This window comes from Quercus suber, unplaced genomic scaffold, assembly GCF_002906115.3.
Source record: "Quercus suber isolate HL8 unplaced genomic scaffold, Cork oak 2.0 scaffold_14, whole genome shotgun sequence".
NCBI classification, from domain to species: Eukaryota; Viridiplantae; Streptophyta; class Magnoliopsida; order Fagales; family Fagaceae; genus Quercus; species Quercus suber.
The window spans coordinates 2,454,580-2,477,530 of record NW_027069479.1 but is presented as its reverse complement, the minus strand read 5'-3'; the positions used below and the strand labels follow the sequence as shown (position 1 = coordinate 2,477,530).

Genomic DNA, 22,951 nt, shown 5'->3' with positions numbered 1-22,951 from the left:
CGTGGAAGAACACACCAAAAATGTTGCCGGCGCATGAGGGCGCGTGGCACGTCGGATGGTGACCGATCTAGAGTGGCTGAGTAGATCGTTTGACGACCTACACGCTTATATGGTTTGTGTCTTAGTTAGAGGTCAAAAACGACAGATCTGACAAAGGCAGTAGTCTTGGCGGCGAAGATTAAGCTTCTGGCAGCGGAGATTCAACCCTGAGACCTCTGATGGCGGCAAGGCAGTCTGGAGAGGCACTGAAGAGGCTTACTAACCGGAGAAGTTGAGGCAGCGAAAATTACCGACAAAGACAAGACTGCAGAACACAAGAAAGTTAGAGCAATGGCTCTGATACCATGTTAGAAGTACTGAATGAATAATTTTATTTTATTTCTCAATGAAAGAATATACATGAATGCCTTTATATAGGAGGCATATGAGTGCAGTACAAGTAAGAGTGTAGTACAAGAATGTGTGCTATACAAGTAATCTAGTTGGGCGTAAAGCTCACAACACTATATACGTTAACACTCCCAACTCGTGATAACTTGCCCCGTAGACACGTGGTAGAAGATAGCATTTGTGAGCTTTGTAAAGGAACAAGCAAATCAGCTCTGCGCATGCTGTGGGAATGTAGCGTGGCTTAGGACGTTTGGGCTGGAAGCATAAGGAAGTTACATAAAGGAGCGGGTGGTCAGCTTGATTTTCTGCAATTGGTGGAGGAAATAACGTTGAAGTTATCTCGGGAGGAGCTGGAGCCAGGGGCGTAGCCAAGAATAAATACATGGGGGGGTCGGGTTGTAACATAAATATACTAAATGCCAAAAGAAAAACAATCACACGCACAAGACAGTATTTACATGGTTCGGCAATTTGCCTACGTCCACAGAGTTGCAGGGATTTCACTATTATCAAAGAAAATTACAATGTGCTGCTACAGTGTTTTTCTTTCTCAAAAACAACAAGAAGACAAAACCCTAATCACAAAAAAAAAAAAAGGCTTTTATATCCTGCGCACAGGATTCACAATGGGCTACAAAATGGGCCAAAAATTTTTTGTCTACCCAAGCCTCCACTCCATGGACTAAGCCTCAGTAAATCTCCCATTAAAAACCACGCAACATTATTCAGGTTAGGTCGGGTCATCAACCGGATCAAATCATGCCTGACGACGATTTTTCATGGAATAAAATTCATCCATTATCATCTCTATAGTGAAATTCCTTGCAATTTCCTTCTCTATATAAACTATCATATTATCTGCCAAAAACTTATCCTCCATTCTATTGCGAAGTCTTGTTTTTAACAACTTTATAGCTGAGAAAGCTCATTCTGTAGTTGCTGTAGAAACTGGAAGGGTCAACACAAGACGAATAAGTCTATCAATCAAAAAATAGACATTAGACTTTCCTGAAATTTTTAATCCCCTACATAGCTCGGAAATTGTACTCATATTCTGAAAATCTGGATGTTTTATCACATCAAGCTCATAATGTTGCAATTGAGACTCCAAAAGTTCTTGTTCATGTTTAGTAAAATCTTGAGGATAATATTTCTTAACTAAATTGCATATATGAACAATTTTGAATAATCTAAAAGCATCTTTGGGATTTAAAGCTGAACTAAGAGTGACAAGTTCCGTTGTTAACTCACCAAATCTACTTTTCAATTCTTGCAATTGAAAGTCTATTGCAACTGTAAATATGCAAATTCTAAAATGATGTTCCATTGTTAAATCTTCATCTTGACGACGATATCTACCTCGACCTTTAGTGTAATGAGCATTCATATCAGGAATATCAATTTCATGTTGCTCACAAAATGCTATAACACTAGCAAGTAAAGGCTCCCATCCATCATCTCTCAACTTTTGAATAAGTGATTTTGTAGTTGAAACTAAATGCATGGCATTTAAAAGGTCTTGAGAACGTTGTTGCAAAGCTTGACAAAGAACATTAGTAATTCCCATTATCTCTTTCATCAAATGCAAGATTAAGATAAATTCAAATGATGTTAGTACCTGATAAGCTCCATCGGCATCACCGCGTTGTTTATAGTTAGCCCCTTCCTCAGAGATAGTGTTGATAACTTTGCAAGTAGCATCAAACATGTTAATCAAACTACAAATAGATTGAAAATGAGATCCCCACCTAGTATCTCCAGCTCGTTGCAAAGTACCAATCTGATTTGCCCCTCTTCCAGTCTCAATTTCATTAGAAGCAATCATATTCTCAACTTGTTCTGATTGAGCATGTTGTAATTCATCATTACGCTTACTAGAACCAACAACAATATTGATAATATTAACCAAATGATCAAAGAACTGATGAACATCTTTTACTTCTCTAGATGCTGTAACTAGAGCTAATTGCAACCTATGAGATACAGTGTACATAATAAGCATATGGGCAATCTTTAAGAAAAAGAGCTTGTAATCCATTCCATTCACCACGCATGTTACTAGCCCCATCATATCCTTGACCTCGAATATTTTCAATGTGGAGGTTGTAATGAGAAAGGACAGCACATATCTCATTCTTTAAAGTCAATGCAGTAGTGTCTCTAACATGCACAACATGAAAGAAACGCTCTTTAATAAAACCTTCTTTATCAACAAACCTCAAAATGATGGCCATTTGCTCTCTCTTCGACTCATCCCGAGCTTCATCAACAAGAATGCAAAATTTTGCATCCCCAATTTCTTCACGAATACATTTCGCACATTACTAGCAAGAATATGCAAAATCTCTTTTTGAATTGTGAGTGATGTATATTTGGCATTTCCTGGTGCATTCTCCAAGACAACACTAGCTATTTTGTCATTGAAAATTGATGTGAATTTTATCAATTCAATAAAATTACCTCTATTTTTTGAATCAAGACTTTCATCATGACCTCTAAAAGCACAAGCTTGGAATGCTAGCCATCGAGCACACTCTACTGAGGTTTTGAGCCGCAATCGATTATTCTCTAATTCTTTTGACGTTTGTTTCTCAATCAGCTTGTCAATATGCCGTGAATGATTCTTTAAATCATCGCAACATTTCATAGCAATCTTATGTGGGGAGTTTGGTTCTTTCCCTTCATGACGAATTAAAGGACAATTCATTCCATCTTTCACCTTTTTCCAATTATTAAATCCTTTTGAAATGAATACATCTGATCCGGGACGACCTATTGGTTTCTTACTAAAAAGGTAGCAAGGTAGACAATATATCGCATCCGTTGAAGGTGAGTATTCCAACCAATCCTTATGTGAATCATACCATGAAAGTTGAAATCGACGACGATGAGTATCATCATTGTATGGATATTCTATATTTACAGGTTGATATGGACCTTCTATGAGATAAGCTCGTCGGATTTCATCTTGTTTGTTGATAAGAAATTCACATATTTGTTTACGTGATCCTGGATCACGATCTATCTCTTCAAATTGAAGTTTTGGACATTTGGAGGGATGTTCATCAGGCATTGAAGTATTAACATTTGTTTCTACAGCCACAGGTGTCCTAATTTCTGAATTGCTAACATCTTTTTTCTTAAAGAATGCATCAATTGTTTTTCGTTTGCTCATAATTCTTTTAGCTTTAAGAATATGACTCTTGGAATTAACCTGAAAAGAATTTTTAAAAAAAAAATTAATTAGAAATTTTTATTTAGTTATATGAATGTTATTCATACTCAAGAAAAAAACAAAATTTTCACTATAATTTAAACAGTCAGCCCATTTTTAATACAACTTTAATTAATAATAACCCCTCAAAAAAAAACAAAAATAATTTAATTAATTTGTCTTTTATAATGTATTGGTTAATTTAATTATATAGCTTTAATTATTATTGTTTAGTTTAACAATAAACTATATTGCTTTAATTTATTTGCTATTAATTATATTGCTTTAATTTGTTATATTGTTTTAATTAAAGCAATGTAATGTGCTGCACATTACATTGCTTTAATATATTGGCTAATTTAATTATATTGTTTTAATTTGTTTTAATTTATTTGTTATAATTAAAGCAATGTAAGTGCTGCACATTACATTGCTTTAATTATTATGCTGCACCCGGCCCCATGTGCCCATAGCCCATCTACCCCCTCCCTACCCCACTCAACAGCCAACAGACAAGCACAAAATGTGCCCCAATCACAATAGCTAGCTGCAATCAGAAAATTTCGCAATGCCAATCACAAATCATAATACACGTTACACTAAATGACAATTAATATTTCACCAAACAAATGAGTCACTGACCAACAACAAAAAGTGACAAGATAAAGCCAAATTAAAAAAAAAAAAAAAATGAGTCACTGACTGACCAACAACAAAAAGTGATAACATAAAGCCAAATTTAAGATAAAAAAAATAAAAATAAAAATAAAAAAATACAAAAACATTAAAACAGAAAAAGACAAATTTAGCCAATCAGAGAGGCACAATTCAAAAGAGAGAGACACGAGAATCTGAGATCAAAATTTAAAGATAAGAATAAAGAGTTAAGAGACTTCAGACATCATAAATATTCTTTCATTTTTTTTCCTTCAGTGAGATAAAGAGAGAGAGACTGAGAGAGAGTTAGAGAGAAAAACCGGAGCAGAGGCAGAGGCGATGACCGCTGAGATCTCTGCGATCTCTGATGGCGATGAGGCAGAGAAAAACGATCTGAGATCTCTGCGATCTCCGATGGCGATGAGGCGATGACCGCTGGTCCGCTACGATCTGCGAAAAAAAAGATTTCAAATGTTCAGTGAGATAAAGAGATAGAGACTGAGAGAGTCAGAGAGAAAAAGTGAGAAATCCCTTGAGGAGGGCCGGAGGGAGCACCGTCTGAGGGAGGCCGAGCACCGGAGCAGAGGCAGAGAACTCTGCGATCTGCGGACTGCGATGAGCGGCGACCGAGCTGCGGCGACGTCAACGTGACCGTGGTTGGGTTAGTGGGTTTGGTTTGCTGGGGACCTGGGGTTTGGTTTTGGTTTGTGTATTGGGGTTTTTTTTTTTTTTTTTTGATAAACAATCTGTTTTAGTTTGCTGAGTTTGATGAGCTGTAGTATTGGGGAATTGGGGGTTTGATGAGCTTTAGTATTGGGGATTTGGGGTTTGATTTCTCTGCCACTGCCAGCGATGTGATGGATTTCAAGTCTCTGCCAGCGACGACGCGACGTGCTCTATACTGGTTTTTTTTTTTTTCTTTTTGGTTGAGAATCCGTGGGCTGGCCGTGAGCGAGCTTGGGCTCGCCGTGGGCTTGGCTTGCCATGGGCTTGGTTTGCCGTGGGCTCTGTTACTTTTTTTTTTTTTTTTTTTTCAGATTTTAGTTCAAATTTGTTTTGGGCTTTTTTTTTTTTTTTTTTTTTTTTGCTTGAAAGTAGAACAAATATATACATTTTTTTTTTTTAATTTGAGGTGTTCCTAATTTTTGATTGGGGGCTGGGAAAATGGGTGAGAAATGGGTAGGGGGGCCGGCTGTGTAATGTTGGGGGGGCTCAATTATTTTTTCTCCCTACTCTAATGGGAAATTTTTTTTTTTGCAGGGGCCTCGGCCCCCTCAAGCCACTATGTGGCTCCACCCCTGGCTGGAGCTTTTCTTCGTGCAAGCATGGCTCATTTGGACACAGCGTAATACAATTATCTTTGGTGGAATGATACAAGACCCCTCTCGGCTGGTAAAGAGAGCTGGTGACTTTTTGGATGAGTTCAAAAAGTTCAGTTGGCTGTAACGTCGGGCAGGGTGAGATGCTCAAGATGGACTCCCCTGTCAGGCTCTAGTTTCAAGCTTAACTTTGATGCAGCCGTTTTTCAAGACATTAAGGCGTCGAGGTTTGGGGCTGTGATCCGAAATTATCTTGGAGAGCTTATGGCAGCTTTATCAGCTCGAGGGCCACCTGTTGAGGTCAGCGAGGAAGAGGAGGTGTTGGCTTGCAGGAAAGCGTTGGAATTTACAATTGACTCGGGTTTTTCTGATATAGTAATAGAGGGAGATAATACTATTGTTATGGCAGCCATTTCCAGTTCACGTCTGATTCACTCTCAGCTGGGTCATTTGTATGTGGACATCCACTGCCTGACTACGGGGATACACGTCCACTCGGTGTCATGTGTTGCTCGATCTGCCAATTCTGTTGCACATTGCTCACTTTGCTAAATGTATAAACGAGTTATTTGGTTAGAGGAATCCCCTCACCCGGCTTTAGAAGCTCTGTACCTTGACTCTCGTTAATCTTTAATATAAAGTTGGGTTTTCAAAAAAAAGAAATTTTTCTGTGGATTCTAATCTGTTTGAGCTCTCTTAATTGGTAAACTTTACACTGCCTATTTCCTATTTTTTACTTTATCGTCTTTTCAAAAGTCTATCAGCTGATTCACCGAATGGTTTTATGACATTATATCCTACTAATAACGTTGCATCAGACCATTAATGTTGATCACTCATTAATGTTTACCTAAAAAGAAAAAAAAAAAATTTGTAATTTGTTTTAGACAATTATTTAATATTAGAGTAATCTCCTTGGAAACATATAAAATTAGTACTGCAAAGTCATTACAGGCAGAGTCACCTATATGGTTTAATGAGCATTCCTAAGAATTGGTCACGTTGGTGGTTTCATGATAGACTAGTCTAATAAAGTTATCAGCAAAGTCATCTAGTTGATTTTTAATTGTATCAATTTTGTTCATGAATATTCTTTTATAGTTTATATAGTTAGAGCCCGTTTGGATAGGCGTTTTCCTGGACAAAAACGCATGGTTTGATGCAAAACACAATATACACAATCGTTTGGAGAAGTTGTTTAAGCTAAATCACATTTACAAATCGCACAAATCCGCGGTTTCAAAGAAACAGTATCTAATTGCATTTTCAATATCGAGCAAATAGAACGTTTTCGCACTGCTATTTTTTTTTCAAAAAACCAAAAATACCCCCAAATAGCTGGCTATATTATCCTCTTTTTTCTTTTTTTTTTTCTCTCTCTTTCAATAGTCACTTTTCACCAATTTCCCTCAATAACCTCTACTTTGTTGAATTTCGGCCGATATATCAATTCTAGGCGGTACTGAAAAGAACATACCTTTTTACATTTTAAATGATTTTTGCTGAATGAAATGATCCTGTGGTAGCAGTCACCAACACGTCGTTGGTTTCTTGAAGGAACCCACCTCCTCACAACTGGTAGCTTCTCCTCTCTTTTTTTTTTGTTTCTTCTTCTGCATTTTTGTGTTCTCTGCTTTTTCTCTTCTTCTTTTTTCAGTCCTTTGCATGTAGTCTGCCTTCATTGCCTTGTATTGATTTATTGTTTAATAGTTAATACTGTAATTTCTTTTAGTTTTGTGAGCCCTTCACACGTGAGTCACTTGGGAAAGCTGAAAGTTTCCGCCTTCAGTCATTTGTGTTGACTTGTAAGACACCCCACTCCACGTGGCTAACCTATGTCTCACCATTTTTAATTTTTTTTCCTTTTTTAATTTTACTTTTATCATTACTCTTGTTATAATCTAAAAAATAATTATTAATTTATTATTGTTATTATTACTATTATTATTACTATTATTATTATTATTATTATTATTATTATTATTATTGAGTGATATCTGGGATTTGGGCTTGATAAGTTTGACATATTAGTTGAAATATGAACTTATAATTATAAAATTCTTAAAAATTTATATGGATTTTGATGACTAACCTACAATATATAAAAAATAGCTATAACCCGAAATGGCATACCGAAATAGACTGATACCGAAATATTCCGTTCCAATTGACAAACCGAAACGGGTTTCAAATGGTATTCAGAACATTGCAGGTAACCATATTTTTCTTTCATTATTCTTGAATTTTTACTATAGATTTGAGCTTTTGCATGGTGGGTTTAACAATTTACTTCAATAGAAATATTGGGTTTGGTTTTTAGTTCTTGCCAACGGGTATCTTTGAGAAGGAACTTTTCTTTGTTCGGATTATGAGCTTATGTGATTAAGTTTTGACTTGTTTCTAGTTTCTAGTGTTTGTGAATTCCAGATGGCTTGATGTGCAATGGCATGGGCGACTCTACACTATTCTCAGGGGGTTCAAATGAACCCCCTGACTTCCAAAAAAAAAAAAAATATATATATATATAATATTTTTTTTACTTTAATACTATAATTTTTTTCTTAAAAATATATTTGCACACTCTAACTTAAATTTTACATACCCTTATTACAAGTATTTCCAATTCTAAGAATAAAACATAAGTGTTTATGAATTGTAAGTATCACTATTTTTTTTTATAAATTTATATTATGTGTGTGAGTATGTCTAATATTGATTGTGTGCATTACTTTTTGTTATAATATTATTTGTGTGAATTATGATGTGTGTGGATGTTTGTTTGTACATTATAATATAAATATATATAATTTAATAATTAGAAAATAGATATGGTTTGTTACATGTGTGTATATTGTTATCATGTTATAATAACTTTTTGTTATAAAGTTACTAAAATTCAAGAAAAAAAATGTAAAGTTAGTGATTGTCCAAGCATTTGATTGGTTAAGTAGACACTATTGTATAATTTTATGTATGAATGAGTGTGGTTGTGTACGTCAATAATTAATACAAAGCCAATGAGTTTAGTTTAGTCATTTAGTTTAAAATATTTTTATAAAAACAATAACAAATAGATAATAAAACTGCATAAAAATAAAAATGTTAAATAAACTTAACAAAATAAAATGATTATAGGCTCATAGCTACCCATATTGGCAATAGATACTTATAATGAGCTATCATATAACAATTCAAAATTTGAATACCTGTAGAAAGAAATTGTAAAACTTCATGTATTATTTATTTATTTATTTATTTTTTGTCGGTAACTCAATATATTCAAGTTCTTTTTTTATTAAAATTTTTTAATGAACCACCTAAACAAAATTCCTAGAGCCGCCACTGTGCAATGGTGTATAACATCTAGATCCAAAGGAATAATAGGGTACATAATGGGGTAGTTTAAATAGAGGAGCAGTTGGTAAGAGATATTTACAGATATGTAAAAGCTAGGATGGCTACAAAGAGACCTGTTTGTAATTCAATTTTTAATAGAATGTTGTGTAATAATTGGGGGTTATCTTGGTCCTAGAGGAGAAGCAAAACGTTTTATGTTGTCCTGTTATAATTTCTAGAAACTAGTTTGTAATTTGAGTTTGGTCTTTAGCGAAAGGACTTATTCTGACTACAGAAAAATTAAGATAGCCTTAACAATATAGTTAAGTCCTTTTTTGGAATTTACACTCAAAACAACTATTTTTAAAATAGCTTATCCAAATGCTTAATTTAGCTTTAAAAATAGAAAATGTATATTTTCTCATTTTTACCAAACGCTTATCTATGGTTTTTAAAATGAAGTTTTCAAAATGCACGTTTTAAAAATGCTAGTTTTTAAAACGCACATTTTGAAACAGCTTATCCAAATAGGCCCTTAGTCTAATTAGATGATTATTAATTTATGTTATGAAATGCAAAAAATTATAGATATATGATAAAAGAAAACGTGTTTAAAAGTGAAAACATTTCTTTCATCATCTGCAGCTATCCAAATAAAGCATACTTAAAAAATAAATAAATAAAATAAATAAAATAAAAAAAGATTAACGATTGTTATTATTCGGGGTGTTCAACCAAACCGCATAAACCGCAAAAACTGCACCAAAACCGCCCGCAAAATGACATAACCGCACCGCACCACACTGCACCGCATGGTGTAGTGCGGTTTGCGGTTTTATAATAAGAAAACTACATAAACCGCACCACACTGCACCCTCTCTATATATTAATATATTTATTTATTTTTAATATTAAATATATTATTAATAGTTTAATAACCCTAGTTTTCAAAAAAATGCACCGCACCCTCTCTATATATTAATATATTTATTTATTTTTAATATTAAATATATTATTAATAGTTTAATAACCCTAGTTATAAAAATAAAATAAAATAAAATAAAAAGTTTGATAATCCTAGCAAGTGTTGATTAGGAAAGCCAGCCCAAAATAAAGAAAAACTAGCTTAATAGTTTAAAACTTGGACCAAAACAAAGGGAAAAATTAGTTTTGGGCTGAGTAGAAAAAGCCTAAAATTTGAAAAATATACTAACTTCAAATCATTCAAACCGCATCTTATACACCGCACCGCATATGTAACCGCCAAAATGAGGTGTGGTGCGGTTATGGTTTTGCCTAAACTTTAAACCGCACCGCACCACACCGCACCGCACAAGTAACCGCAAAAATAATGTGCGGTGCAGTAATAGTTTTAGTTAAACCACACCGCAAAGTGTGGTGCTAAAAATAACCCAAAACCGCACCACACCGCACCACGAACACCCCTAGTTATTGTCATTGTTATGTTTATTTTTATTGGTATTGTTATTACCTAATACAGTATAACTAATAACTTAGAATATGATTCTTTATTATTTTTTTAATGATGTTTTTGGATTTTAGTATTTTTCTTATCTTGAGTGGGACAAAATTAAATATTTTTACTTGAACCATCCCTCTATTACTTTTGTACTTAAAATATAATTCTTTAGGGATGAGCTCCTCTTCCATTTCTTTTTCTCCCATTCTCTTCAGTTTTTAAATGGATGCATAACATCTGGTTGTTATATAATCTAAGGATGTTCATTAAGCCACGTCACATGAGCAAAATTTTATCTCATTTAACAGAGATTAGCACAAAACTCTGCTTCCTGTGCTCAAAATTTTCACAAAAAGCCATTCCGCTAAAACCTTTAAGCAACCCGCTAAAATATCTAACAATTGCAAAATCACCAGTCATTCGAATTCTAGCCCAGCAAAGAAGATTTGCTTTCTACTGAGTGTACCCAAGATAAAAATCTTTACATCATTCCAACTCTAGTGAGACCACAAAGCAATCCCCTATCTAGTGAGACCACAAAACAGAACTGCTGTTGATTTTAACAACTTGACTGGAATTGAAAGTTCCGAATTCCAATAGGTGCTCAATCATTCTTTGCATTATTTATTTGTGTTTTTTTCCCCTCGTAGTTTTTATACTCTTTTGCTAAGTCTTTAAGTGATCTCCTAACAAATAATTGAATTCCCTGTTTGATTTGGATTTGTTTTTCTTTTTGCTTCACTACTATTTTATCTTTTAGACTTTGAAAATTATTTCCTAAGTAATCAAAACAATTGCAATCAGTATTCATAAATCTTATTTGACTTACTTATCTAGTATTATCAAGTATTTGTCCATAATTATTTTACTTGCTACCATGCTTAAGTGATTATATCTAGTAAGCATGGACATGACATGGGGTAAAGTGCTCTTGTCAATGTACAGAAAAAAGAGATTTGTTCAATACTAGTAATTCAATATTTAGTAATGCAGCAAGTAAACATGGGTATTCAGTTTCTTATTATTTGTTTTATTTTTATATCATTGACTATTTTATCAACAACACTAACTTGTTTTGCTTTAATTTGGTTTTTGAATTTCTCTTTAGGTGCTCTTCTTTTCAAAGTTACTAGTCAGTATAATGCCTATAATTAGTGATGAATATATATGCCCTGAAGGTGATAAAGAAAATGAAGATATTTATGCTAATATTATGCAAAATTCTAATTGTCAAGGGAAAATATCTGTTTGGAAAATGGACTTTGACTTAGAAGAGCATGCTCACCAATGGTTTAATGATATGCTAAAGAAGTTGGATTTAGCATTCGAAAGCAATGGAAAAATGAGGATAGATTTAGTGGAGTAATATCAAGTAGAAGATTTGTCTGTTATAAGGAAGGCTACAAAAAAAACAAAAAAACAAAAAAAAAAAAAAAAAAAAAAAAAAAGAAGAAGAAAGACAAGTGAGTGGATGTGAAAAAGTCGCAAAAAGAAACTAGAACTGGTTGCTTAGCAAGACTAACCATTTCTCTTCAAGCTAATGGAAAATATCGGGTCATTGATTTTGAATCAAATCACAATCATGAGTTAGTGGATAAGTCATGTGTACACATGTTACCTTCTCAAAGAATTATTACTGATGTTCAAACTATTGAAATTGAGTTGGCAAATAACTCAGGTATACCACCTAAACTGGCACATGAATTGATGAGTCGTCAAGTTGGAGGTAGAGAAAATATTGGTTTTACTAAGCAAGATCATAAGAATTATTTGAGGACTAAGAGGAAAAGAGATTTGCAGCAAGGTGAAGTCGGGGGCCTTTTGAATTATTTTCTTAGTCAAGTATCAGAAAATCCATCATTTTATTTATAGTCACCCCCACGACAAATTCTTGGATTTGCTAGTGTTGACCCCTCAAGAAAAAAATCTCGAAGCCGCCACTTACAAATGGTATGTTCAATGTTCATACATTCTTGATTAAGTTTTGAGTAATTATCTTATTTTTAAATTAGTGAGAACATGGAAATAAATATGTAGGATTGGATTTGGTTTTTAGAATTTGAAAAAGAAAGAGAAAAAATGATAAAGATGGAGAGATGTGTTGAATGAAGTAACTATTTCTTATCATGAGTATAAAGTTAATGGGAACATGTAAGTAGATATGTTCAAGAGAACAAAGGGGAAAAAATGTACGTTGTTAATAAACTGCTTTTTTAAGTTTATCTAAAATTTAGGAGTTTAAAAATTAGTAATTTTGCGTGTCTAACCCTATTATTTGAACTTTCTAAATAAGTTAATTTGAGGATAAAAATAGGAATTCAAATAGATATGAAGTAGATATAGATATAGATGAAATCTAAATTTTGGATAAGTTTTAAAAGAAAATCCAAAAATTTTGCCAAAAAGTTATTTTAAGATAGAGAAACGTGTTTCTTTGGTTGATTTTTTTTTTTTTTTTTTTTTTTTTTGGAAGTAGTTAATAGTTATCTAATTTTTGTTGTGATGATAAGTAGATCGTGAGAAGAATAAAAATACACTCAAATTTTAGGTAAAGATCGAGTGTTTTTTTTTTTTTGGTTGAAAAAAAAATAATGATGTCTACGTTTTGGATGAATTTTAAAAAGGAAACCAAAAATTTTGCAGAAAGATTTTAAAACTGTTTAGTAGTGTGTTGAACATGGAATTTGAATTTTTTTTTAATATTTTGAATTATATTTTGATTTTCCTTATATGCCCTATTTCTTCTTTTTTAAGTGTATTGTTTTTATAATATATTAGGACTATTTTAGTATTTTAGTCAGTAGAGGTAAAAGGAATTAACTTTTTTAATCTTCTAAATATATAAAGAAGAGATACTACTATATATACACCAAACCTAGCTTATAATGTCAAAGCATATTCTTTCTCAAAAAGGGGGGGGGGGGGGGAAAACAAAGTATATTAATTTAAGGGCTCTTATATTTTCATAAAAAAAAAAAAAAAAAAAAAAAAGGGCTTTTATATTTCCTTTAAAAAAAAATTAAGGGCTCTTATATGGCTCGTTATATCAAAGTATATTCAATATATATACTCCTAACTCCAAAAAAAAAAAAACACATGATAGCTCCTAACAATAGAAACCTTCTTTAATTTTCATAAAGAATTGTTTTTATTTTGTGTTTGGAGAATTAGAGTATAGATACTATGTTTTCAATTCTTTTAATTTTTAGAAGAAAGAAATTTTTTGAATTTTGTGTTTAAAAGTTAGAGATCCTTATTGACTTGTGTAGATTTAAGAATGTAAAAGGGATAGCCGTTATTTAAATTATTTATAAATTGATTATATTTTTATATGTTTCATAATTTTTAAAGCTATTAGTTTAGTCTAATTGTTTAATTTATAATTTATTTAAGAAAAAATCTTGTTTAGAACATTTAAAGAATATTAATTATGAACCATACGATTTAAAAGATAGTTAGCAATTTACAAACTGACAGGATTATAAAAAAAAATTTTAAAAAAAAAATTGACCAACATAATTAAAGACTAATATGGTTAAAATGTTTTTCTTGTATATAAGAAAATAGCATGTGTTAAATTATGTTATAAGAATACATTTTGTAGAAGTTATATGTAATATATTATTCGTTGGATTTTTATAAATTTTTTTATATATTCAACTTTGCATTACTGGACATAAAATTTCTGTCTTTGCCACTGGATGTGTTGATGTTTTATTTAAAGTTGGTTGTAATCAAGGTGTAGACTTTAAAGTTTATTTAACTCCTCTAGCTATAATTTGATTTTTATTATCAAACCAAAACTCAAATTTGAGTTAACTGAAATTCACGACTGATGTTGTTTTGAATCTAAAGCTTGATAATTCTTGTTTGTATTCCACTGAGTTATCTTGGCTAACTTTTTTTTTTTTTTTGGGATATCAATAATTTGGTTTTTTTTTTTTTTTTTGGAGAAATAATTATAACATGCTGCTAACTTCAAAGTTCGAACCCTTCTCCTCCCCCTAAACCCTCAACCACTTAGTACATGGAGAAGTGTCAATTCAGCTACAAAGCCTTTGGCAGGATACCAATAATTTGGTTCTTTAATATGAATAACTCACTAACTCCTATTCACCAAAAAAATATTAAAGTATGAACAAAATTTAGTTACAAAATTAGTTGTAGCTTAAGACTAAAACTCACTCAATAAAATAAATATTACAATATATTTTGAAAATTTAACCGTTGAATTACATATTCTTTACGTTCTTAATACACATGTTAAATTTTGTGTCAATCGGATATTATTTACTATATGATCTATAAGCTTATATTTTGTGTATAATTTTAAATTACAAAAACTTGCAATTTAAAAAATTTATTGATAACATAGCTATTGATCTTTAATTTTTTTGAAATTTTGCAAGTATGAAGAATATAAGAAGAAAATGTAATCTAATGGTGGATTTATCAAAATTCACCTCTAATGAAAAGATATTATTATTATTCTTTTTTTTTATACCCTAATGAAAAGATATTAAGTAAGTATGTAATATAAGGCTATAACTAATTTTGTAATTAAACTTTATCTATAAAGTATTAGATTTCTTAAAATATCCAATATTTGACATCTATCTATTTCTCCAAATTAAACCCTTCACTTTTCTAATTTACGTGAAAAGTCCTCTCTTTCAACCTCCAAAACATATCCCATATGGTCCAGTCAATACAAGCTTACACAGCATGCCATGTGGTGGCCCAAACAAGCTCCATTCATTACGTTGTTATCACAACGCAAATCGTAGTTTTTCTTTTCTTTTCTTTTCTTTTTAGGGGGGGATGGGTGGGGGATCGTAGTTTTTCTTGTAAGCAACAAAATGCGCTTTCGTTTACGCAACACTTTGAATAAATGGCACAACATTTTCTTCTTTTAATATTTATTTTCCCTTGTTAAGATAACAAACTGTTGCTATTTTTTTTAGTTTATATTATAAAATTGTAGAAATTGTTTCATTATCTCGGAATAACTATAACAAACTAGTGTATTACATCATGTGCCAGAGTAGCCAGTTGAAAGAAAGTAAGGGTGATTCCTCTAACAGTAACCAGAGAATCAAACCGGAATACAACTCCACCTGAGAAACCAAGCCCTCTCGTTCTAAAACAGCTCCATGTTACCAGATCTTCCTAAGTGTCATGTGTTAATATTTAGCTTTTTTAACATATATGCTGTCGATTGTCAACTGTCAAGCGTTGATACAAATGTTAATATTTAGCAAAAAAATACATGCTGTCTGTCAACTGTCAAGCGTTGATTTTGCCAAAAGAAAAATATTTAGGGTATATTAGAAATAGTAATTTTTATTACTGAGAATAGAAGACATTATAATGAAATAATTACTATTATTTATAAGTTTGATTGTTACATATGGAAAGCTTGTAAAAGATAATGTATAAAAAAAACTTTATATTTTTAGAAATATATTAATTTTAAAACCTATTATATGCACTAAGGAATAACTATTACATCAATTTTAAAGATGAATGGCTATTCTTCAATTTAAAGAATAATTATTCTAATATAATAACTAATCCATGTAATAAAGATACAACCGAATGACCAAATTGATATTACACATGAATAACTATTTTATTACAGGAGCTATTACAGCGTACCAAACGTACCCTTAGTCCTAAACTGTTACATCTGCGTATAAGAGGACAAGAAACTGTGAATCTCAACGACAAAATGAGCACAAGAAGCCAATGAGTGACAGCCACCTTGTTATATTGACAACTTGTATGATATCTTATGGATGTTGTTCAATTCCAAGTTGTGATTAATGTAACATTACTCGGTATTTTTCTAGAATGTTTTTTTAAGAGATTAATGTAATATCCAGTATTTTTTTCTAGAATGTACTTTTAAAGAGGACACAATATATTTTACCATTTTGTGTGTGTGTGTGTGTGTGTGTGTGTGTGTTAAGAAGTAAGATAGCATTATAGTACTTTTATATGAGTCTATCGTTAACATAATTTTATTAGACACCAATCACAAGAAGTCATGTTAAGTCAAGAGCCTCATATTTTAATCGATAACCCTAATTTTTTCCATAGAAAACATTTAGGATTTAAATCATTGAATTAGGGTCCATTTAGTAAGTGTTTTTAGAACATTTATTAATAAATTTTATTTTAGAAAAAATTTTATATCACTTTTATAAGAAATATATAAAATTAGTAAAAACAAAATCCGTTAGTAATTTTTATTTCCGATAAAAATGTTTCTAAAAGTATTTTTTTAAACAATTGACATCAATTTTCTAATTGAATTATCCAAAAAAAAAAAATCATATTAGTATTTAGGGAAACATTCTGTTGAACTTTGTTACTTGTAGTTTCAATATTTTGTTGTCATTTTCTTTAAATGCAAAGTTCCAAAAATATTTGTTGTTGTCCAGAACCCGCCCATTCTCTTCCTTATCCTGTTCCACGTTTGTGAAAAGCTTTATCCTAATCTTCATTCAGAAGTCGGCGTCCCCATATCGCTATCTTTTTCTTTTATTATCTCTTTTCAGATCCCAATGCTTTCAGGAATTCAGTTTCCCTGGTAATATTAATTCCTCTCACGTACCCCTCTGTTTTCAAATTCTACAGCTTTTTGTTATCTTGGGATTATATTAAGTATTGGGTTCTGATTTGGATGACCCATTTGGCTATTGATTTTTGATTGTGAGGATTAAAGGTCGAAATTTTTATTTTTTTCCATCTGGGTTTTGAAGCACCATTGGGATTTGGAAGGTTGAGGTTGTTGTCTTTGACCAAGTTTTTTTTTTTCTGGGTGAGGAGTGTGGAATTGGGAAAGTTAAAGTTTGGAGCTTTGAGGGTTTCGTTACTTTTGGCAATTTTTGGGGGCTTCTGATTTGGATCCCGAAAGGAAGTTTGAGGATTTGAGGTCAATTTATGTGCTTTGGAATTTGGTTCAGGATCAAGAGGTTGGCATCTGTTACTTTTATCCATATTTTGTACTTTAATATGTGCAATTAGGCTTCTTGTTGTTGACTTTGTGAAGATCTTTGATCAAAATTACTGATTTTTATAGGGTGCAACAACATTTATTATATTTTTTTTTTCAAAATTCTATCGTGTAAGCAGATTGAGCATTCGACAAAATTATAGAAGAAATCAATTTATTGAAGTTCAATTCTAGTTTGAAGGGACAAACCCATTTTTCACTATCATCTTGTGCATACAAATTCATCTATTTTCTTCTTACATCTTTATAGATTTTTTTTATTATTGAGATTTGGCTTGCCAGGTGACTGTCCATATCATAGTTTCCTGGTTCTTTTGTAGACCTTTATTATATTTCTTCGGCTCTGTAGATTGAGCTGTGACATAACCACTCAGTTATTCACAGACCTATTTTATTAACCAAGATATGGATATTAGTAATGATGCCAGTGTTGATCCTTTTAAAATTGGACCTTCATCCATTATCGGTCGGACAATAGCTTTCAGAGTTTTATTCTGCAAGTCAGTCTCACATTTGAGGCATCAAATATTTCATCTGCTGTTGCATCTCATCTATAGATTTAGGGACTTTGTCACACCCATGGCAGCATGGTTGCATCCCCGAAACCCACAGGGGATATTGGCAATGGTGACAATAGTTGCCTTTTTGTTGAAACGATATGCAAATGTAAAACAGAGGGCCGAAATGGCTTATCGGAGGAATTTTTGGAGAAATATGATGAGAACTGCATTGACATATGAAGAATGGGCTCATGCTGCAAAGATGCTAGATAAAGAGACCCCAAAGATGAATGAATCAGACCTGTTTGATGTAGAATTGGTGACGAACAAGCTTCAAGAGCTCCACCATCGTCGCCAAGAGGGATCACTGAGGGATATTGTTTTTTTCATGCGAGCTGATCTTGTCAGAAACCTTGGTAATATGTGCAACCCTGAACTTCACAAGGGTAGGCTTCATGTGCCGAAACTCATAAAGGAATACATTGATGAGGTCTCAACTCAGTTAAGAATGGTTTGTGATTCAGATTCAGAGGAGCTATCATTAGAAGAGAAGCTTGCTTTCCTGCATGAAACAAGACATGCCTTTGGGAGGACAGCTTTGCTTTTGAGTGGGGGCGCTTCCCTTGGATCTTTTCATGTTGGTGTGGCTAGAACTCTCGTAGAGCATAAGCTTTTGCCTAGGATAGTTGCCGGCTCTAGTGTAGGATCCATTGTGTGCGCTGTGGTTGCCACTAGGTCTTGGCCAGAGCTGCAAAGTTTTTTTGAAGATTCTTTGCACTCATTGCAGTTTTTTGATCAGATGGGTGGGATTTTTACGGTCGTGAAGCGGGTGATGACACAAGGGGCTGTCCACGAGATCAGGCAGTTGCAGAAGATGTTAAGGCATCTAACAAGTAACCTTACATTTCAAGAAGCGTATGATATGACAGGTCGAATACTCGGGATAACAGTTTGCTCCCCTAGGAAGCATGAGCCACCTAGATGCCTTAACTACTTGACTTCCCCTCATGTTGTTATATGGAGTGCAGTGACTGCTTCTTGTGCCTTCCCTGGTCTCTTTGAGGCTCAGGAGCTAATGGCAAAGGATAGAAGCGGAGATATTGTTCCTTATCACCCACCATTTAATTTGGATCCAGAAGAGGGCTCGGGCACTACGCGTCGATGGAGGGATGGTAGCCTGGAGATTGATTTACCTATGATACAATTGAAAGAACTGTTCAATGTGAATCATTTTATTGTCAGTCAGGCAAATCCTCATATTGCACCATTATTGAGGCTAAAGGAATTTGTGAGAGCTTATGGAGGCAACTTTGCTGCCAAGGTGTGTATATGTTGACTTGGAATTTCAATCAATTTTGATTATTCTGTGTTATTCTTTGCTGATGATTCTGCTTCTGTATATAATTTTCTTTATTATATTGTTTATGGCCCACAAAAGAGCTATATGGTAATGATCTTGTCTTCTCTTCATCTTTTCCCCAACATGCATGAGTATGGAATTTCAATGCATGTGTTGTGTACTCTTGTTGGCCACTGCTGTGTTTCTTTGACAATATTTTAGATGGACTGTAGCGAAATCTGGTTTTCCTGATCTTTGCTTGACTAAAGTCTGGTATATATTTTGACCTTCTAGCGCTTAGTGTCCTGATATTTTGATGAACATTATTGGGATTGGTCCTTTGTTTTTAATCTTATGAGTCATGCTACTAAGTAACAAAAGAATAAAGCTTTTTTTTCAGAATTCCTTGGTGAAATTTTTTTTTATAAACTGGCCCTTCCTCCCCTCCAAACCCATCTCCTCATTCTGTTTCTAATATGAAAAAGGGAAAGAGATATTTGGCTATGTTCTCTAGATGTTTGCTCTTTCATTCTTTGCTTTACTGGCCTCCACTCAAAAACCACCCAACAAGCTTGAGGGTAAAGCTTCATAAATGAGAGAACAATGTTGAGGCCCCAGAAAACTGTGATGAAAAAGAAATACTAATGTAACAGATGTACAGTTCATACAATCTAAACCATGTGTAGTAGACCCAATTCAACCTTTTGGAGAGTCACTATTGGAACTATCCATGATGGATGATGTGAAAATGCTTGATTTGATGGTGCTTACTACAGAGTAAGATAAGGTTGCATCAAATACTCCAGTAACTCCACCTATCAATTTTATCATTCCACATTCGTTTAATATGGTGGAACAAAAAGCTGCCGTGTTTTTAGTGTAACAAAAGATATGCTTCAGGAGTTGGTGCAAGTGCCAAGTGCCAAAATTCGCCTTCAAAACTCGAGGTCGAGTTATCTCTAACTAGGGGAATATGATGCAAGGAGCACCAAAATTATTTCAAATTTTATTGTTTCAGCTTTCCTTTGAGATACCATATTTGATTTTTGAATTAGTTTTCTTTTTGAATTTTGAATTTGGTCTTTAAAGTTGCTGAGGCTTTTATGGGATTTAATTGTGGCTTGATTAGATATTTCCATATTGATGTAAACTTGCAATCCCTTTTGAAATAGTGGCTCTTGTAACTGTGAAGGACATTACCATTTGAATAAGAATTTTATGATTTTCTTGGTGGTGATTCCAAGCACCCTTAGGTGGTGGTGCCTAGAGTTTTCAAGCAAATTCTAGGTGGTGAAGCCTAGGATTTGTTCTGTCTATCTCCTTTTCCTCTTTTATCTCTATTTTCCTACCAATGTACTGCATCATATGTTGAGGCAAAATAAATGGTAAAGGGCCCCGCTGACCCCACTTTTGATGTGCATACACAGGGATCTGTTTTTATGGGAATCACAGTCCATACACTTGGTTGGAATGTCATGGCATTTACACTTGGAGGGAATGTAATAGCACAATAAACATACATATTTTCTGAACCATGGATGTCAACCTCCTCTTAAATATATTCAAGCTAAAATGTAGTTTTCAAAATATTTTAGAGACAATTTGAATGTGTTTCATCTTGTTTGATTTACAGCACCTAATTGGTATTGTTAGAACGTTGGTAGGAATAATCAGCTCATCAGTCCATGCCTAGTGGCTGTTTGATTCAGTTATGGAATCTGTTTCGTCTTTTCTTGACAGTTGTGTAGATTGAAAATAAACCTTTTTCACTTTTTACAATGTAGCTTGCTCATCTCACCGAGATGGAGGTGAAACATAGATGCAACCAGGTATTGGAACTTGGTTTTCCTTTGGGGGGACTTGCCAAGCTGTTTGCTCAAGATTGGGAAGGTGATGTCACCGTTGTTATGCCTGCCACACTTGCTCAGGTATATGCAAAGAAACAGTATAACAAGTATATAGGCATCTAAATCCTAGTTTTAGAATTCCATTTGTTTTTATCAATTGCAGAATTCTTAAGATGGAACTGACTAGTAATTATTCTTTCCAATCATTGTATCTTGTACCAGTATTCAAAAATTTTACAAAACCCATCTTACGTGGAGCTCCAAAAGGCAGCAAACCAAGGGAGAAGGTGCACTTGGGAGAAGCTTTCTGCCATAAAATCGAACTGTGGGATTGAGCTTGTCCTTGATGAGTGTGTCGCAATTCTCAACCACATGCGTAGACTCAGAAGGAGTGCTGAGAGAGCTGCTGCTTCTTCTCATGGCCTAATCAGCACCACAAAATTTAGTGCTTCAAGACGAATTCCTTCTTGGAATTGTATCGCGCGAGAGAATTCAAATGGATCCTTTGAAGAAGACTTTACGGATGTTGCTTCCTCGTTTCATCATGGAGTTGGTGGATCCACTGGAGTAGGACATTCTGCCAAAAGTATGCGAACTTACCGGAATATGCATGATGGAAGTGATAGTGAATCTGAAAGTGTTGAGTTAAATTCTTGGACAAGATCTGGTGGGCCCTTGATGAGGACAACTTCGGCAGAAAAGTTTATACACTTTGTCCAAAATTTGGATATGGATACTGAGATGAACAGAGGTTTTGCATTACAAATAGTCGCCAACAATCAATATTATCATAGCCCAAGGGTGACCACACCTGATAGAAGCTCAGAAAGCACAGAGTTTGATCAGAGGGATTCTGGCAATAAAGTCACCGTTAATGGTCCTAGCATAATGGTGAATGAAGGTGATCTTTTACAGCCTGAAAGGACTCATAATGGGATTGTGTTCAATGTTGTCAAGAAAGAAAATTTAACAGCATCAACTAGAAGTCACGACACGGAAAGTTGCAACAGTGACGTTCCTGAATGTGTTCAACTTGACTGTCTTGAAAAGGAGATTGATGCCAGTTCTGGATCAGAATTTGGCGATGATAATGTCATTACAACTGACATTCCAGATGGGACAATTCCGGATTGTATCACTGAAGACCATTCTGTCGTAGATGATTGTATCAACAAGCATGCTGTAGATGGTTGATTTTGAGAGCCATTTTGCTTCAATGATTCTTTATTTAACCATTGGTTACTTAATTGTAGCCATTGAAATGTGGGACAATGCCTTCCACAAAATGGTAGAAGTGATGCATAAAGCTGTTTATTCTGTAATCCTAATCATGCATGTAGTTTATCAGCATATAAGCACCATAGTTGAAAATGTCATGCTTATTTTTCAATGAATGAATCAGATCTGTGCGCGCTCGAGCAAAAGCGCGTGCTGGAGAACATGAATATGATTTTGTAACATAAGTATCATGTAATTAAGGATTTCATTATTTCATATATGAATGTGGGTAAATACTAAATACTGTTTATATGTCCTGTTGAAACTTACAACCATTGGCACATGTTACTATGTTAGTCTACTGTAGCAATATTATGAACTGAATCTCTGTGCGTTCATATAATAAAATAGAATGACATAATAACTGTGAAGAAGTTCTTGGTTTCTTTATTATACTAAACATTAAAGTAAATACTACCTAGGGACAGCTAAAATGAGAATATTCTCTTCAATTTTCTATGTATGTTTTAGGTAGTGTCAGACAACTTAAAAGCAGTACTCTAAAGAAAAAAGATTCTTCTTGGTATGACCTATCTAATACCAAATTAGAGCTTCAGGTCCATGGTCCAA

At 33.5% G+C, this 22,951-nt stretch overlaps 4 protein-coding genes across 4 annotated transcripts; 2 read left to right on the top strand and 2 right to left on the bottom strand.

Moving 5' to 3' along the window:
* Positions 1–1,315: 1,315 nt before the first annotated feature.
* On the bottom strand, positions 1,316–2,458 carry LOC111984762 (uncharacterized). Its single transcript, XM_024016377.2, has one exon. It carries the CDS (start codon positions 2,456–2,458, stop codon positions 1,316–1,318), a length of 1,143 nt encoding a protein of 380 aa, XP_023872145.2.
* Positions 2,459–2,608: 150 nt separating this feature from the next.
* On the bottom strand, positions 2,609–3,463 carry LOC136070857 (uncharacterized). Its single transcript, XM_065781375.1, has one exon. The coding sequence runs from the start codon at positions 3,461–3,463 to the stop codon at positions 2,609–2,611; it is 855 nt and encodes a 284-aa protein (XP_065637447.1).
* Positions 3,464–4,600: 1,137 nt separating this feature from the next.
* LOC136070855 (uncharacterized) lies at positions 4,601–6,132 on the top strand. The gene is made up of 3 exons (XM_065781372.1): positions 4,601–4,678; positions 5,522–5,653; positions 5,698–6,132. Exons 1-3 carry the CDS (start codon positions 4,601–4,603, stop codon positions 6,130–6,132), a joined length of 645 nt encoding a protein of 214 aa, XP_065637444.1.
* A 10,657-nt stretch (positions 6,133–16,789) lies between these two features.
* LOC112030236 (triacylglycerol lipase SDP1) lies at positions 16,790–22,633 on the top strand. Its single transcript, XM_024062923.2, has 3 exons — positions 16,790–19,238; positions 21,041–21,184; positions 21,326–22,633. The coding sequence occupies exons 1-3, from the start codon at positions 17,823–17,825 to the stop codon at positions 22,295–22,297; spliced, it is 2,532 nt and encodes an 843-aa protein (XP_023918691.1). The 5' UTR covers positions 16,790–17,822; the 3' UTR covers positions 22,298–22,633.
* Positions 22,634–22,951: the final 318 nt, after the last annotated feature.